Below are 18,107 nucleotides of genomic sequence, written 5' to 3'. Positions count from 1 at the left end.
AAGGCCAGTACACCTCCTCTACAAATGCAGAAGCCAACGACACGGCAGGAAATCGCAATCAAGGCAGAAGAGCCTATGATACCAGAACAGTACAAGAAATACGAACATGTGTTCAAGGAACCAGGGATCCATGAGGCTTTGCCAGAACACAAGCCATGGGATCATGAGATAATATTGGAGGAAGGCAAGATGCCTGTGCACACCCCAATTTATTCAATGTCAGCCGATGAGCTGAAGACGCTCAGGGAATATATCGATGACAATTTGGCCAAGGGATGGATCAGGGAATCCACGTCCCAAGTGGCAAGTCCAACTATGTGGGTACCCAAGAAGGATGGTACTAAGAGACTAGTTGTGGACTACAGAAAGCTCAACACGCTTACCAAGAAGGATCGATATCCACTTCCATTAGCTACGGAATTAAGAGATCGATTGGGCGGAGCTACCATATTCACCAAGATGGACCTGCGCAACGGGTACCATTTGATCAGAATGAAGGAAGGCGAGGAATGGAAAACCGCTTTCAAAACAAGATACGGGCTATACGAATACCAGGTTATGCCGTTCGGGCTAACTAACGCACCAGCTACTTTCATGAGACTCATGAACAATGTGTTGTCACCATACTTAGACACTTGTTGTATATGCTACTTGGACGACATCCTAGTATACTCAAACAACGAGGTCCAACACATCAAAGATGTCAGCAACATTCTTGAAAGTTTAGCCAAAGCCGATTTGCTATGTAAACCAAGCAAATGTGAATTCCATGTTACGGAAACGGAGTTCCTAGGATTCACCGTATCAAGCCAAGGGCTCAAGATGAGCAAAGATAAGGTCAAGGCAGTGCTCGAATGGAAGCAGCCTACCACGATTAAAGAAGTACAGTCTTTTTTGGGATTCGTCAACTTCTACCGAAGATTTATTAAAGGTTATTCAGGGATTACAGTACCCTTAACCAATTTAACCAGAAAAGAGCAAGGAACGTTCGAATGGACCGCCAAGGCGCAGGAGTCCTTCGAAGCACTCAAACAGGCAGTAGCCGGAGAACCAATACTGTTAACATTTGACCCAGAAAAGCAAATCATAGTGGAAACGGATTCCTCAGATTTCGCTATAGGGGCAGTTCTGAGTCAACCAGGTCAGAATGAGAAATATCAACCAATCGCATTCTACTCTCGAAAACTATCACCAGCCGAACTAAATTACGAAATATACGACAAAGAACTACTGGCGATAGTCGATGCATTTAGAGAATGGCGAGTATATTTGGAAGGATCAAAATACACAGTACAGGTGTATACGGATCATAAGAACTTGGTTTACTTCACCACAACGAAGCAATTAAACAGACGACAGGTCAGATGGTCGGAAACCATGGCCAATTACAATTTTAAGATTTCATATGTCAAGGGATCAGAAAACGCTAGAGCCGATGCTCTAAGCCGAAAACCGGAATATCAGGAAAACAAGTCGTACGAATCATACGCTATATTCAAACGGGAAGGCGAATCACTGGTCTACAATGCACCGTAACTAGCAGCCACTCATATATTGGAAGATAATCATCTAAAGAACAAGATCCAATCATACTACGAAGGCGATGCTACAGCAATACGCATACTCAAGGCAACAGAACCAGGATTCACGATAGAAAACGATACAATATACTTCCACGGAAAAGTATACATTCCTAGCCGAATGACCAAGGAATTTGTGACGGAACAACATGGGTTGCCCGCACACGGACATCAAGGGATTGCAAGAACATTTGCAAGAATACGGGAAATCAGTTACTTCCCACGAATGAGAACGATAGTTGAAGAAGTTGTTGGAAATTGTGACACCTGCATACGAAACAAGTCATCACGACACGCTCCGTATGGTCAGCTCCAGACCCCAGACATGCCTTCTCAGCCATGGAAGTCCATTACATGGGACTTTGTGGTTAAACTACCACTCTCAAAAGATCCTACTACAGGAATTGAGTACGACGCGATACTCAATGTAGTAGATAGACTAACAAAATTTGCTTATATGATACCATTCAAGGAAACATGGGATGCTGAGCAACTAGCATATGTGTTCCTAAGGGGCATAGTAAGCATACACGGAGTACCAGATGAGATAATCTCGGATCGAGACAAGCTCTTTACCTCGAAATTCTGGACTACCTTGCTAGCACTTATGGGTATCAAGAGAAAGCTATCGACATCTTTCCACCCACAAACAGATGGTCAAACAGAGAGGACCAATCAGACAATGGAAGCATATCTTAGATGCTACGTAAATTACCGACAGGACAATTGGGTAGAACTATTACCTATGGCACAATTCGCATATAACACATCGGAAACGGAAACCACAAAGATTACACCAGCACGCGCTAACTTTGGGTTCAATCCTAAAGCATACCAAACACCGATACCACAGGAGGTTAATGCCGAATCAGCAATAATACAAGTCGAACAATTAAAGGATTTACAAGAGCAGCTTGCTCTTGATCTAAGATTTATATCATCCAGAACAGCAGCCTACTACAATACGAAACGTAGTATGGAACCTACGCTTAAAGAGGGGGATAAAGTTTATCTGCTACGACGAAACATCGAAACCAAAAGACCAAGCAATAAACTAGATCACAGAAAACTAGGACCATTCAAGATTGATAAGGTAATAGGAGCCGTTAATTATCGGTTGAAACTACCAGACACGATGAATATTCACCCAGTGTTTCACATATCCTTACTCGAACCAGCACCACCAGGAGCGCCAAGTGCGCCATTTACGGAAATCGAACCAGTTAACCCGAACGCCATATACGATGTCGAAACAATACTAGATTGCAAGTACGTCAGAGGCACAATCAAGTATTTAATCAAATGGTTAGATTATCCACATACCGAGAATTCATGGGAACCAAGAACAAACCTCAACTGCCCTGGGAAGTTGGAGGCGTTCCACCAGCAATACCCGGATTTGCCCAGAAAGAAGGAGAATCCATTGAGGCAAGGATCGAAGGATCCAAAGAAGAAGAATCGAAAGCAAAGGAGTCGTCGCTAGGATCAGCAGTCGAAACAGATGCTTGTTCCCGCTCCTTTTCAACACGTTCATTTTCCAACCTATCCTTTTCCTCAGCTGCATCCAGCTCATCCAAGGTTTTCAGACCACGACGCAACATGGCACCAGCACGGTCACGAAGGGATCGTTGCTGAGTGTCGAGGCGAATCAATTTAGAAAGAGTAGCACGGCGCTCCGTTTCCAGACGTTGTTCCTCGCGCTCCAAAGCATCCCAATCCGAGACAGTGGGAGGAAGAAGGTCACACTTCAGACCAGCTTTAACACACTCACCACAACGACGAGACTCTGACAAAACACGACATTCAAGTTTGCGGGAAGAACAACGAGCACAAGGATCATCCATAATAAAACCTCTTTCTTTGAATTTGGTATACAAGCAAGCACGATTTTCAGTTGATTTGGGAGTCCTAACAACAGGCATTATGAAAGAAAGAAATCAGTCATTACATTATTACAAGAAGTGGGGTAAACACTATAAGTAACGCTTGGGGACAAGCGCTAAGCTAGGAAGGGGATAGTGTTACGATGGTCTGCCACAATAGACGTCACGTGACCCCGACGCTTAGGTAACCGGATCAGAGGGATCATTAGTGATCCAGTTGATCGGATCAGAGGGATCATTTGTGATCCGACTGAGCACAGAGAACGAAGGTCTATATAAAGGAATGGGTTTCATTACAGTGTAGAGCTTCGTGCTCAAGAACAATCATTAGTTTCATTACTATAGTTACGAGAATTGCAACCAGTTACAACCTTATTGAATTCCTACTTGAAGTCTAGTCTAAACCACCTCGAGAGATCTCTAGACACTTCCACGTGACCCTAGAGGCAGCTCCCGTAACACTAATTTTGATGTATTTTGAAATGGTATACATATTGATATGATGTACGCACTAATAAACTACGTTAATAGATAATTATAATTTAAAATACAGCCTTTTTTATATTACAATAATTCTTGATTTAAATCTCTATATATTAATTGATTTTTACAACTTGTTAAATAACATTTGAATTATTATATACTTATTAAAAGATAGAATAAAGTATGGTTTTGATAAGGAAATTCGCTTAAGTTTCAGTCCGGCATTTATCAAAAACACGCCCTTGTATTAATTCTCCAGTAACCTTATACTAAAAACTATACTTCACAAATTTTTAACGTTAATTTTCATCTCCATCAGCCCCTTTAACCCATTCTACCAACCCCACGTTCTGTCCACCAACTTGAACGGTTTCCAAACAATCCTTGAAGGATCAATCACCCGTTTCGGCTTTAGCTTCTGCTTTTCTCTCATCGTCTCATGTCTCTTAATCAATGCCGTCGGCAAAACCATCTTGTGTTCTCCCTTATGATAAACCTGCATTTTCAGCGCCTGTAACGTATGTTCTACATCAGCACTCGTCATATTGAGCTTTTGCGATAAACCTTCTATGCTAATCCTCTCGTCTTTTTCATTGTGAATCAAAAGCTCTTCAACAATTCGCTCGGTCCAATATTGTCGATATGAGAGAAGGCCAAGATCAGATAGGGGTTTTTCAGGCGAGCCGAGCTTTCCTTCGATTTTCGAGAGCTCATAGGAGAAATTGATTAGGAGTCGACCATAACCTTTACGTTGATATTGCGGAAGTGTTAGAATACAAGCTACGTTATAACCATCCGCACTTTCCTTTTCTTTTGAGAAATATCCCACTAAATGGAAGCCCTTCTCGTCTCGTGAACACATGACATAAAACAAGAAAGGGTCCACATCGTAGTAAAGAGTCTTGTGATCCAGAAACATCTTGGATATGAGACATAAGTTTCGACACCAAGTTCGTTGACGTCGACCATCGATTTCGAAGAAAGAGACGTAGTCATCCCGATAAATTTCATTTCCAGGAGGATGCTGTAATGTACACTTGCCTCGATGACGGGTGAAGGCTTTGAGATCTCCGTAATAAGATAAACAAAATTCACAAATGTACATCAGATCCTCTTGAGTGAATGCTTCCGGGTAAGGAGAGAAATACCAGGGGTAAAGTTCGAATTTACCGAATTGCACTTTAGAAATATTTCGAATGCGTGATATTTCGGCTTGGTTTTGAGTCATTGAGCCACTGGTTCGTAATTTTTCGATTTCTTCTTTCGGACTGAAATGTTGAGCAGGTTCATTCTTTGCATTTGCTGCTTCGGTTGCAGCTTCATCGACATCCATGGGATCGTTAGCTTCAGGCGTAGCATCAAGATCTAATGCCATGGTAAGTTTTGCATCTCCATCAGCATCTGGAGTCTGTCTTTGAGACTCCGCAAATTCAGACCACGGAGGAGCATTTGAACCTGATTCTGAGACTACAGAATCCTCTCTCTTGCTTGCTTGAGCCGGTCGTTTTTGATTCTTCTTATTGGCAACGATTGTCTTTTTCCCAGCTGGAGGAGCTTTCGACTTTTCCTTTGGTTTCTCTGGAGCTGGCCATTCAACATCTTGAGTGAAATCTATCCTTATGGCTGGCACCCATTCATCTAGACGTTTGTTGAAATTATCAAAATTACAATAAAATTGACGACCACTTTTCGTCTCTTTTATACTTAGAATTTCTGCTCTTCTAAGCGCACCATCCTGATGTGGAATTAGTATAATGATTTAGGGTAGAGCAAATAGATAAGTTCTTCGCCTCCAAGAACATGGAGAAATATAAGTAAAGGCAAAAAAAGGGTGATTGATGTTCAAGTGGTGAAGCAAATACATGTGGTTACTAACCTTCTGTACCATTGCTATACATCCTACCCTACAGGCATTAGTTGGCACCATTAATCTTGCGACCGTGAAATTGTATTGGAACTTACCCCAAAGTATCAATTGTCGCCTTACTCTTCTGCTTAGGTACTGGAGTTCCTACAGAACCATCTTTATCTTGCGACGGACCTGTCATGATGGAATTCAATAATTATTTTGATGGTTGTGAATAGATTTTTGATTGATATTGATTGATTTTGATTGATTTTGATCGATTTTGATTGATTTATCACTATGGAGATGTTTATTAGTTCTTCTTCTTGGAGGGGCAAAATTGATAGAACAAGGCTGTAAAAATAATGTTCTTGTATTTTCTTTAGCCTTCGATAACCTTACTAGGTACCTAGCCTAGTAGGTAGTTTTATCAGGGTAATCAGCCAGAGCCTTGCCTTATCGAAATAATTATTAATCGTCGTGCATTTATTTTATTTTCATTTTATTTACTTTGTGAAAACCCAACCCTCAATTTTTATTTCTTTGGCAACCACATTGACAACATCAACAACGGAATATGCAAAGCAAAAGTCATGGCACCCGTTTTATCAAGTAATTGGAAGAATCTTCAAGCAGCATTAAAGAAAGCCCCCAAATTAAAATTAGATGCGAAGAAACGAAAAGCTGCAGAACCTTCGGAAAGAACGAAAGATAGTATCGCAAAGCGTAGAAGATTAGAAGGCCTCGCAGGAAAATCTCGACCAATTGCAGACGCAAAGGGAACTTCGAGGAAAGGAAAGATGGGAGCAATGGGAAGTTCACCAGCTTTAGATTCAACAGAAGATGATACACCACTTCCAAAGAATGCACCGTCTGCTTCTTTAGCACTCTGGGCGGAAGACAATGATATATCGGCGAAAGATCTTGCGGAAGCTTATGGAGGGGGTTTAAAAGACACTACCATTCAGGGTGCTCGAGCCGACAAAATCAATGGCGGGCTTTCAGAAGATGTCGATATAGGGAAATACATTGGGATTGATTGTGAAATGGTAGGTGTGGGGGGTTCCGAAGATAGATCGGTACTGGCTCGAGTTAGTATTGTCAATTTCCATGGCACGCAGATATACGATTCTTTTGTGCGACCCAAAGAGTTTGTTACGGATTGGAGAACTCATGTTTCTGGCGTTTCGACGAAAAACATGGCGACGGCGAGGGAATTCGAGGAGGTGCAGAGAGCTGTGGCCGAGATATTAAAGGGAAGGATATTGGTGGGACATGCGATAAAGAATGATTTGGAAGCTATGATACTGAGCCACCCAAAGAAAGACATACGTGATACGTCGAAATTTTCGGGCTTCAGAAAATATAGTAATGGGAGAACACCGAGTCTGAAGAAGTTGGCAAAGGAGATACTGGGCGTGGACATACAAGGTGGTGAACATTCTAGTATTGAGGATGCAAGGGCAACCATCCTTTTGTTTAGGAAGCACAAATCGGCTTTTGATATTGAACACGCGAAGCATCATTCTCCGCACTCCGGAGTGTCCTCGAAGTCCAAGCCTAGTAAGAAGAAGAAGAAAGGGAAGCGTTGAAGATTTTCAGGGCCACCACGATTTGGTAGGTGATAGAGCAGGGACTCTACTTTATTGTAAAGAAGTTGACAGGAATATTGTTCAAGTATATATTGGCATTCAATGGAGTTGGGAGCTTGGCTGGCGTTAAGAAAGAGACGCATCAACTCGAGCGGTGGTTTCAAGATCCAAAGACACTTTTACGAGCATCGATAAGGCAATCACATTCCAGCTAGGCACTATTTTATTAGCAAGCATAAAAAAAGCCAGCACTAATAAAATATACTATGGGTTATCCATGACAAAAAGGTCAAGTCTATATGGTCTAACGCACCACCACTCTAACGCAGTGCCAATTCTGACTTTTGGAAATTAGAGAGAAGAGAAATTCATGACCCTCCCATCCACCGACTCCATGCGCTCCAAGAAAATTACCTCAATAGAAAGCCAGATCTCGAAATTATAGGGGAATGCCATCCATCAATTCCAATGCTCCTTCTCTACCCACTGTGATTATTGCATCTCCAAGGGTCTTTGTTGCAAAACCTGCTTCGCAATATGTGAAGTAGTACTGCGGGAGCATGTTAGCGCATGCGATGTTAGAATTGTTTGTTTGGTGGATGTGGAAGTACGTACCTCCCACTTCTTTCTGAATACTTCTACCTCTCTCTCACCCATCTCCTTGTGCTCCGCCATCAAGGCAGGTCTAATCCTCGACTCGAAATTTGCCAAGAACTTTTCCTTCCACAATCGCAATGTCTTCGCATAATGACCTCCGATATTCTCCACCTTCTCAACAACCAAAGTTCCTTCTGAACCTTTGGTGATGTTATCAATTAATTGTGTAATGGAAGGAAGATGGCCCCCCGGGAAAATATATTTTCGAATAAAATCCTCACCCTTTGCATATGCCTCATATCGACCCTCCGGCATGGTAATGCATTGGAACACGGCAATTCCATCTGGTTTCAAGAATCGATGGATGCAGGAGAAATACGTTTCCAGGTATTCTGCCCCAACAGCTTCAAGCATCTCAATGGAAATTATCTTATCGTAAGGTTGTTTCGGGACAGGCAATGCTCGATAATCCATGAGTTTCACTTCGATTCTATCTGCAAAGCCGGCTGCAAAAATGCGCTTTTCGGCCAAGGCTTTTTGTTCAACGGATAAAGTCAAACTTGTTACACGACATCCTGTTCGTTTAACGGCTTGGATGGCAAATGAACCCCATCCAGTACCAATCTCTAATACGTGATCCGAGGGTTTGATTTTTGCCCCGTCTATGAATCGATCGAGTTTTGTTCTCTGTGCTTCTTCAAGTGTTTCCTCTTCAAATTCGGATGAAGCACTGGAAATGGATTTCCATATCGGGCATGAGTATGTCATATCTTCGGAAAGGAATGCAGCGAACATTTCATTAGAGATATCGTAATGCGCGGAGACGTTGAGAAGAGAATTTGACAAAGTGTTGGTACTCCGGGCGAGTCCTGTGATAGTGGCGGCGATAGAGGAGGTTAGAGTTGTGGCATTGGCCAGTTGGTTGCGATTTTGGATGAAAAGCTAGAAATGGCTTTTAGTAAGAAATTGTGAAATCGCGTGGAATGGGGGAAGCTTAAAATACCTCGAAGAATCCAGTCAGGTCATCACATTCTACTTCTCCCAGCATATACGCCTCCGCGAACCCCATATCGGCAAACAGAAATAGGCGCACCCAAAATGCTTGATTGACAACTCTCAATTCTATCTTTCTTGCTGCACCAGCTTTGCGCGAGTTATGATGTCCATTCACGCCATTCACTCCATTGGCCTTGTATTCCTTTGCAATCTTCGCCCCATAACATGTTGTTTTTCCAGTTTCGGCATCGGTGACGAGCAGTGTACCACGCTCAATTCGTCCAAACAATGAAGTGACAGCAGCTTTTGAGACAGAAAGAGCTGGGCCCCAAGTCAAACCACCGATTGTACTCTTGAGATAATCGGCACCCTTCGTTATGGGCGCCGTGACAGCGTCGGGGAGGTAGGAAGCCATTATGGTGTCAGGAAGCTTGTTTGGGAACGTTCAAATGAAAACCTTCGGAGATTATTGTATCAACGACCTGCGCGTGTAGAGGGGAGGGTATGAAGATATCAATTGAAATGACAGGAAGGGGAAGGGAGAGAAAATTGTTTACTCGGTCGAGGTACTAGATGAGTAGTGTCATGGGTGGGAACCTTTTCTGCTGTGGAGACTGAGGTATCACCACGCCAGATGTTGAGCTTGAGCGTGAGCTTGAGCTTGAGCTGTGCACAGCCACTGGTTTGATTGGGATTACTCTGAAAAAGGAATGAAAAGGAAACAGAGGAATTGGTATATATCTCTGTCACTGTTAGAGTATCAGCATAAGACAACACAATGCAAAGCTGAGGGGAGAGGTATCGAGAAAGAGGCGATACTCACATTATGAATCTAGATCCAAACAAAAAAAAGAGATATAGAGAGAGAGAGAGAGAGAGAGAGAGAGAGCGAAGCAGGAAAGACCCGGATGACGATGTTTCCCGAAGACGGCCAAACATTCAATGCTTGAGTACATGGGAAGGAAACCAGGGCTAGTAAGAATATGGTTTAGGGAGGGGTGAAAATAGTTCATGCAGATGGGGAGCCCCGCTATTAGTGTATCTTGTCGGGCGATCTGTGTGGAATGTATCGATATTAGGATGTGCTTGGACCTGGAACACAGACATCAATTGATCAAGCTTTTTTAGAAAAAAAAAACCAACCTCTACAGGAAAGTTGGAATGACAACCGGTTGATTAGTCAAAATGTAAATATAAATACCGCGTCGGGCTCGCATATATTTGAGATACTAAATACTTCCCTTCTTAAAGCATACAGGATGTATATGCTTAGTATGTATATACCCTTATATACACGATCTAGGTAGTCACTTGGGTAGATACTGGGTACATATAACGATTTCCAAGTGATCGATAGATAGTTCTGCCGAGGTTGGTATCCAAGTAGGAGTTTAGACCTTTTCCTTTGTCTTTGCACATACTATACTCATTGGTAATTCCAAGTACCATAGTACCTACCTGGGAAGTAGCTAACCCTAAGTATGTATGAACCCTAAGCTATGAACTTGTATCCTTCGTGTAAGACATGACGTGTTCGTATAAGGCTCAGCTCTCAGCTCAGGGAGACAAAGCGAAAGGTGGCTAGTGTGAAAAGAAAAGAGAGGTACCGGTAGTAAATTGATGTGAGTGGTGTATCTACATCGTTACTACCCATCTGATTGTGCTATCAAAGTCGTGACATCATCAATTGATCCTTTGCCCGTATCTCATATCGATTGTTCTCTATTATCAAGGGATATCTCCCAATGAAACTTATCGAACGGTACCTTCGGAGTCCGCACATTCCCGGCGTGAACGATGGGAATACATCTGTTCCACTCTTGCAAATGAAAGTCCGAATCGTGTGTCAGAGAGTAGAAGAGTGGAAGAGTGTGACTGTGTGACTGCGTGTGACTGTGTGAAGCATGGGAAATGGAACCATGGCATTTGAGAGAAAATGTGGGTGATTATATAATATGACAGGGGTCAATTCCGATTGACAATGTCCCGAGCCACTCTTTACGGATCGGACTATCTACACTTGGCCAGAGAAGGAAAGTCTTTGTCGTCTGGTAGGGAAGAAGACATAAGGTTTGCGATTGCTGTACGGAGGATATACCTTGAACAATTTAGTAGAAGGTGTAGAAGGTGTAGAAGGTGTAGAGGGTGTAGAGGGTTTGTAATGGGAGCATCATCCTGCATGTGAAAAAGGATGGAGCGTAACATGGACTTTGTCCCCATGTACCTGCCTCGTTATTAGAGGATGATTTAAACCATGATTTAAACCATAGAGATGAATGGAATTTAGTAGGGAGAGGGAATGAAAGGATGCTTGCGTTGTACCTACCTATATATTTGTTTATATACTTAGAAGTATTACAGACTTACAAATACCATATACAAAGTCCAGCGTCGTTCAGTACAAATCGAATCCGGATGCAATTTGGACGAATACCCGCACTGTCTGTAATAGGATGTTAGCTGAAATAAGGTGAGGCAGTCTAAGATCCAAGCGCAAGTACTTTAAAGGTTATCGCAATCGCGTCAAAAGTCGCGTCTCTCACGGTTCATACTCGTACACATTACCAAAAACTTTAATTCTCCATTGCAAATATACATCCAATTCAATTCATACAAACCGACTTCGCGCACTTCAATTGCAAGAGACTATCCTCGCATATACACCGCAAAAGATAAACGGACTTAAACATCATGCTCGCGATTCGTCCACCATCTAATCAACCTTCCTCAAAATCCTCGAAAAAATACACACCTAATCTCATCCCATGTCGCATAAATCACACGGCCCCAATTAAGATCGAAAAAAGATATTGGGATCCAAAAATTACAAAGAATCAAAGGGGAAAAGAAGAATTGGTGTCATATTTCAGAGGTAGGAGATTGATTGGTAGGAAGGTCAAGGTTCCGGAAGGATGGAGGGGAGTTGTTTTGAGAGTGGGCGAAGAAATCATGCCACGAGAATCTACTGCGGAGGATGAGAGAAGAGAAGACGAGGAAGATGAGAATGAAGCGGCTGAAAAGGAGATCGAAACGAAGATAGCGGATGAAGAAGGCACTTTTGATGACTTGACGGTATGGGGGCATGAGTGTTTGGTTGACGCAAGTGGTGATATGGTTGTTAGAGGAATGGAAGAGTGGATGGCATGGTCGAGTGCGGTATGTATTTCCCTTTCGACTGTCTTGGTAGTGGAATGGCACAATGAGAGGAATGATAGTATTGGGCTGGGAGATAAATCGAATCGATTATGCTAATTTATCTTGCCCATAGATCCACGGCTGCGAGGACGAGATTAGCAAGGAGGAGCAAAAGTCGACTTAAGAAATGAATCTCTATATTTTGGTGAATAGGATACAGGGGAGTTCTATGGCGTTGGCAAGGGATGCATCGATTGTTACTCTCTGTTGGATCCAATCACGCTAGGCATATACATTTTTATTAAATGAGGATCGCAAAACAGAACATCAAGTCGTTTGGATTTTCATTGCCAGAGTACAATGGAAAGGACTGAAATGCTACTCGACACTTCAAAGGTCGAATGACAATATGATATGAGAGTCACAATCAAACCGAAGGGTATACATGTAGCGCCAGATCAAAGATCAATTCGTTTCCGCTTCATTCTTGGTTTGTTCGACGTTTCCTCTACACTATCCTCCTTCTTAATCCTTTGCTCCTTTTTTATTTCATTCCATGGCCTCTTTCGTTGTCTACACTCCTTCAGGTCCTCTACCTCTTCGCCCTCTTGTTTTATATATTTGGCTTCTTCGCTTTGTTCCCGCTCTTTAACTTCCAACCCCTCTCCATCATTTCGTGTTTCCTCTCCATGAACGCTTATCCAGTTCTTCAACTCCTTTTGAAACTGTTCCTTTAAAGCTTTGTATCCTTCGTGCCCGCGGCACCTCTCCCACATTTTTTTTAAATATGCCACTAGCAATTAGTTTATCTTCCTGTCCTTCATGCCCTTGACTCTTTTCTATTTCCACTTTCTCCCCATCCTTTCCAATATCGTATTTTCGTCCCCCTTTATGGTTCGCATAACGTTTCGATCGCGTCATACCCATCTGTATAAACTTTCTACTCATATCCATACCCACAAAATCATTTTCCCTATAAAACTGTAGAAATTCTCCGTATAATGCATTCGAGGACTTTTCTGCAATCGAGGCAGTCCGGAATCGCCAAAGGGGTAGGAGATAGGATTTGTAAGGCTCATACGTCAGAACTCCCTGTTCTCCTCGTTGAATGCGATAGGTGTAATATTGAGATGGTGGAGGACGGGTAAATTGGCCGGGAGAAGGTAGGACATCATCGGTAGATTTGGAGGAACGTGGTGGCATTGTTAGGTTACTGTGTCGGATGCTGAAAATTGTGCCTGTGAACTGTGCAATACCCTGTGCATGTTTAATTTTTTCCTGGGTGGTATGTTGCGTCTAGTAAATAGATTAAGTATCATATCTTGGAGGTTCCAGTGGATTGAGATATTGAAGATAGTCTGGAGGCGGAGTACATGATTGTAATACAACATTGCCCGTGGAAAGAGGGGACAATGAAGTCTAACTACCTACCTACTAGGTATGACGTATTGTCAGTCTAAGTCCGCTTCATACTATTGAAGTTAAACTGTGAGCAGGTGACTGACCCAACAATCTATGCATAGCGTTCACTACTTGAGGACTGTTGGATTCTGGGCAGTTTTATCTCATATTGATCAGTAGAGAATTTGAGGACGCGACTGCTTTGTTTCCATACAGCATTATGACATGACAGTCGCCTTATTTGTAAGGCCAAGCTGTACCTAGTAGGTAGTTCATGTATTTGTATTTCCTCGCATTTCCCCGCACTACTCTTAATTTTTAGCGATGCTTCTTTGAAGTATAAAATCTTCAAAAGTCTCGGACTAATAGATTCAAAGGATATGTCTCCCTCTCAATCCGGAATCATCTTTATCATTTTGGGAAGAACCAGCACTTCTACACGTCATGGTCCATAGTTGTCACCCTCAGATGATGTAAGGTGATGGAAGTATCACTGTCACAAGTTAACCACATCCATTTCTAGAAATTAATCTACCTTTCTCTGTTGAAAATCTTTTGTCGTACTTCCCCTACTCGTTTTGTCTCACATCCATCTTGTTATAGTTACAGCGAATCCTTCTTATCTTCATCATGGCAATTCTCGTCACCGGTGGTACAGGCAAAACATCTCTTCAATTGGCCCACTGTCTTCAATCCGCCTCCATTCCTTTTCTTCTCGCTTCTCGAAAAGCCAAATTAAATGCTCCTGGTGGAATGCAAGCTATCAACTTTGATTACACAGATCCATCAACTTATCAGGCTATCTTTTCTCACTCCTTTCCACACGATGAAGTCATCAAAGCCGTGTATCTAGTTGCTCCGGAAGTTCCAGACCCAGTGCCTGTCATGAATGCCTTTATTGACGTCGCAGTTAAACACGGCGTTAATCGATTCGTCCTATTAAGTGGTAGTGATACAGAGAAGGGTGGAGATGATACTGGAGGTGTTTGGCAACACTTGGATGATATTGGCGTGGAATACTCGGTTTTGAAGGCAAGTTGGTTCATGGGTACGTGATCCATCGCGTAGATTTATCATCTAGTGTTGTTAATCAATCTTAAAGACAATTTCATCATCTGGCCATATGTTCAGAGCATCAGAGAAGAGAATAAATTCGTTTCCGCAATGAGCGACGGCCAAGCTCCATTTGTATCAGCGAGTGATATTGCCAAGGTAGCAATGATTGCACTTACCAGCAAGAACCCTCCAGATCACGACTACAGAGTTCTTGGTCCTGAACTGCTCAGTTATGATGAGGTATCTATGCTATTCTTCAGCCTAATAATACGTTGGCTTATCCATTGTAGATTGCTGCAAAGTTAAGCAAAGTTCTCGGACGACCAATTGCCCACGTAAAAGTAACAGGCGAGGAAAGAATACAGATGCATGTTAGTATGGGGTTGCCTGAAAATCTTGCGTGTTATTTGACTTCGTTGGAAGTTATGACTGCGAATGGCGGGGAAGTGAGACGAAATGATGTGGTAGAGAAGATTAGATGACACAAACCTAAAACCTTTGATGAGTTTGCGGAGGAAAATAAGAATCTTTTGATGTAGGCCGATCTCTCATTGTCTGGTTGACAAAAGAAAGTGTTTCATTATTCAAATGATACGTTATATAATAACGCTCCTATTTTGAAACTCAGATACACCTGAACCGCTGTGTTATCATGCATCGAAAGCGTTCGAACATCATCCTTCGGCATTTCTTATCCCCAATTATATCCTAGTCGGCTGCTTGCGGAGCCGGTTACCACATGGGGATTTAGAAAGAATGAAACGGTAGAAGCTTCAGTTAAGTATTCACATATTCTCATTTGCAGGTCTGAAAATAATTAGATTCATCAGAAGTTTAGACATTCAGTTTGTAAATAAGACTTGGAGAAATGTTCTCTTCAGTGACACATTGGCTTTTCTTACACTCAATTTTTTTTCGATAAGCTTCAGAAGCTTTGATTCCCCTACTTAACGATATACCACTAGTACCTCTTATAATATAATACATTTAGCTTGTGTCTCAAAAGCTCAAAACTAGGGGACGTCCCTTTGCACCTGTTTAGTTCGAATTCCTACACAAACTCAGCTTTAGCTACTCCCAGGCTCCCATCTCAGCCTTGATTTCAGAAATTTTATCGAGGTGAAGAGTGCTGGATGTGGAGCAAGTTTGATATGCTTGACGGTCGAACATCAATTCGCTTGATCACATGCATCAAACCCTGAGCCAAATTCGGCTGCTAGATCTGGTGTCTTGTAGTAGTCCGTATCAGATCACTCGTGATATGGGCCTCTCTAAGCGGTTAGAGTAATTGTTCTTCGTGCTTTCATAAACATGGGACAATATTGAAGCGCGTGTGGATCAGGCTTCTGGGATTCTTCCACAGCATCTAGACCTACGACCGATAGTTGAATGGCTTTGAGAGATGGCAAAAGGTGTAAGAATGGGTGTTGCCTCCGATCATCAAAAGTGACGACTATGAATTTGACTTCATCTTTACAAATAACCTGTAGTGAAAATAACCAATGAGACCCGCTCCTATTGATCATGATCTTAATCTTGAGGTACAACCGAGATCCTCAAGCTCTTCCAATTCTTTTACAATCCATTCTCTTTTAAGATTGACCTAAACACTTCAACATCATCTTAAACAATAAACTCAAACAGTCTCTTCTTTCAATGGTAGATCAACAAGAAATCATGACTTCAGGCAAATTAGACGGTGTAAACCGGGTGGGGTGGATGATCCCCAAGTCCAGATTGATCAAAGTGTTATGGTAAGAATATTCCTACTTCTTGCGTATGCAAACATTAATTGATCGTGGTATACTTCTAGCTGCCTGAAATAGAAACTTTGGAACTCAATGATGCAGCGGATCAATCTATTGAGAAGCGTAAAGCTGAACGCAATCGACGAAAGAAATTGAATGCTAGGAAGAACAAGGCAGAGAAAGCCCGACGATAATTCGATGAACGAAAAAGGTTAGGAAGTGCGAGTCAAGATACTAGAATTCCATTATCAGTTGAAAGTGGAAAGACCTCGAACTCTCTTGCAAGTGATTGCTTGGACGGCAACAGTAGCATTAATTGTGTTGTTAGAAGCTCCGCTTTGGCACAAGAGAAGACCGAAGGTAATAAATGACAATTGTTTTTCTACTCACACAGTAAATTCTGACATTAATTCGGTGTACTTTTCAAACGCCATGTTCGAAATCAAGGCAAGCCCCGGAAAAAAGGTCTTGGAGTTTTCGCCGCATAAGATATCAAAACAGAAACAGAGGTTTTGAGGGTAGCGCCTTTGATGAAATGTGGTTTGAACTGGCTCCTGAAAGAGGCCTTTTTTATGTCACTCAATGAGGAGAAGAAGAATGTTTTTAGGTCTCTTCATAGTCATTGTAGCTGCAACGAGAACCCATGCCGAGAAACAACACTCATGAAGATTTACGATACCAATAGCTTCGATATTGTCGGCGACAAACCGGAACGCACAAATTACATTTACCACTTTGCATCACGCATTAATCACGAGTGTCTCCCTAACATGGCTCGAGGAAATACCAAGAATGGAGATTTGGTCTTTAGTGCTGTACGGCACATCAAGCGAGGTGAGGAATTGACTACATTCTACCAGGAAGCTTTTGGCACTACCCTCGCTCGCCGAAAGATCTTATCATCTAAATATGGATTTACATGTATGTGTAATGCTTGTAAAAACAACAAGGTCCTCAGCCTATATGGTGAGACTTTGAAATATGCTCCTTGGGTTATGGCCAACGAAAGTGGATCTGAGGTTCTCAACAAGCCAACTATGGAGGAGATGCAAACCGCGAAGCAAGTCGAAAGCTGCTTCGAGGGTGTGTCCCAAGCAGCAGAAAATGTTGGACATGCTATGACGATCGCTATCGGCAAAAATCTTTTGCGAGGCCAAAGCACCCAGGAACGACGACACCTTATTGTTAGAAATACAGTACAGACGTTTGACGATTATTTGCGAAAGAACAACCCTTATGGATTGAGCGATGAGGTTATCTCTGCCTACCGATACCGAGCAAATATTTCAACTTTAAGAGCTGCAAAGCAAGTTTTCAACAACATGGAGAGGAAGATGGGAATCTCTCCGGAAGAATTCTGAGCGCAGAAAAGAAATTTTCGGGGATTGGTATTAACCGTGATCTGCCATGATGGAAATGGGTTTGTCGATGGGGAGATATATTTGGTGTGAGAGACGCGTGATTACTATAGCTGGGAAAGGGCTTCTGCAAAAGCTATGGAAGTCCTCATGAACTCCTAGAAATGAAGTCGAAGTTTGAAGCATAACCACACATCTTGTTGACTTAGAGCAAGTTGTATGACCGTAGAAAATGAAGATGCCGCCATAGTTGTTATCGAGGCAGTAACGTGACGAGAGAGTTGTTAGAGCATCGAGAATCTTAACTTTCAATCCAAAGCTGTTGGTTGATAGGTTAATTGTTGAATAATTGCGGTAACATGAAAAGGAATTTGACGATAACGTTCTTAAATTAGAACTTAGAGAAGTATTGTACCATCAACAAATCAATAG

At 42.2% G+C, this 18,107-nt stretch overlaps 7 protein-coding genes across 7 annotated transcripts; 4 read left to right on the top strand and 3 right to left on the bottom strand.

Moving 5' to 3' along the window:
• Window positions 1-4,280: 4,280 nt before the first annotated feature.
• On the bottom strand, window positions 4,281-5,994 carry EAF01_006198 (uncharacterized protein; the record flags this gene model as incomplete). The annotated part of the gene is made up of 3 exons (XM_038914452.1): window positions 4,281-5,681; window positions 5,823-5,850; window positions 5,909-5,994. The coding sequence occupies 3 exons, from the start codon at window positions 5,992-5,994 to the stop codon at window positions 4,281-4,283; spliced, it is 1,515 nt and encodes a 504-aa protein (XP_038769407.1).
• Window positions 5,995-6,385: 391 nt separating this feature from the next.
• EAF01_006197 (uncharacterized protein) lies at window positions 6,386-7,384 on the top strand (the record flags this gene model as incomplete). The annotated part of the gene is made up of 1 exon (XM_038914451.1): window positions 6,386-7,384. One exon carries the CDS (start codon window positions 6,386-6,388, stop codon window positions 7,382-7,384), a length of 999 nt encoding a protein of 332 aa, XP_038769406.1.
• A 113-nt stretch (window positions 7,385-7,497) lies between these two features.
• Window positions 7,498-9,774, bottom strand: EAF01_006196 (uncharacterized protein). Its single transcript, XM_038914450.1, has 4 exons — window positions 9,535-9,774; window positions 8,985-9,434; window positions 8,000-8,923; window positions 7,498-7,934 (listed from the first exon to the last, which is right to left on the bottom strand). The coding sequence occupies exons 2-4, from the start codon at window positions 9,390-9,392 to the stop codon at window positions 7,824-7,826; spliced, it is 1,443 nt and encodes a 480-aa protein (XP_038769405.1). The 5' UTR covers window positions 9,393-9,434; window positions 9,535-9,774; the 3' UTR covers window positions 7,498-7,823.
• Window positions 9,775-11,279: 1,505 nt separating this feature from the next.
• EAF01_006195 (uncharacterized protein) lies at window positions 11,280-12,701 on the top strand. Its single transcript, XM_038914449.1, has 2 exons — window positions 11,280-12,133; window positions 12,246-12,701. The coding sequence occupies exons 1-2, from the start codon at window positions 11,669-11,671 to the stop codon at window positions 12,294-12,296; spliced, it is 516 nt and encodes a 171-aa protein (XP_038769404.1). The 5' UTR covers window positions 11,280-11,668; the 3' UTR covers window positions 12,297-12,701.
• Window positions 12,571-13,315, bottom strand: EAF01_006194 (uncharacterized protein; the record flags this gene model as incomplete). The annotated part of the gene is made up of 2 exons (XM_038914448.1): window positions 12,571-12,837; window positions 12,887-13,315. The coding sequence occupies 2 exons, from the start codon at window positions 13,313-13,315 to the stop codon at window positions 12,571-12,573; spliced, it is 696 nt and encodes a 231-aa protein (XP_038769403.1).
• Window positions 13,316-14,143: 828 nt separating this feature from the next.
• Window positions 14,144-15,051, top strand: EAF01_006193 (uncharacterized protein; the record flags this gene model as incomplete). Its single annotated transcript, XM_038914447.1, has 3 exons — window positions 14,144-14,561; window positions 14,616-14,809; window positions 14,860-15,051. The coding sequence occupies 3 exons, from the start codon at window positions 14,144-14,146 to the stop codon at window positions 15,049-15,051; spliced, it is 804 nt and encodes a 267-aa protein (XP_038769402.1).
• Window positions 15,052-16,979: 1,928 nt separating this feature from the next.
• EAF01_006192 (uncharacterized protein) lies at window positions 16,980-17,678 on the top strand (the record flags this gene model as incomplete). Its single annotated transcript, XM_038914446.1, has 1 exon — window positions 16,980-17,678. One exon carries the CDS (start codon window positions 16,980-16,982, stop codon window positions 17,676-17,678), a length of 699 nt encoding a protein of 232 aa, XP_038769401.1.
• Window positions 17,679-18,107: the final 429 nt, after the last annotated feature.

The sequence above is a fragment of the Botrytis porri genome (assembly GCF_014898465.1).
Source record: "Botrytis porri strain MUCL 3234 chromosome Unknown BPOR_008, whole genome shotgun sequence".
Taxonomy (NCBI): domain Eukaryota; kingdom Fungi; phylum Ascomycota; class Leotiomycetes; order Helotiales; family Sclerotiniaceae; genus Botrytis; species Botrytis porri.
Note: the sequence above shows the minus strand (reverse complement) of the source record. Positions and strands in the feature narration are given on the sequence as shown.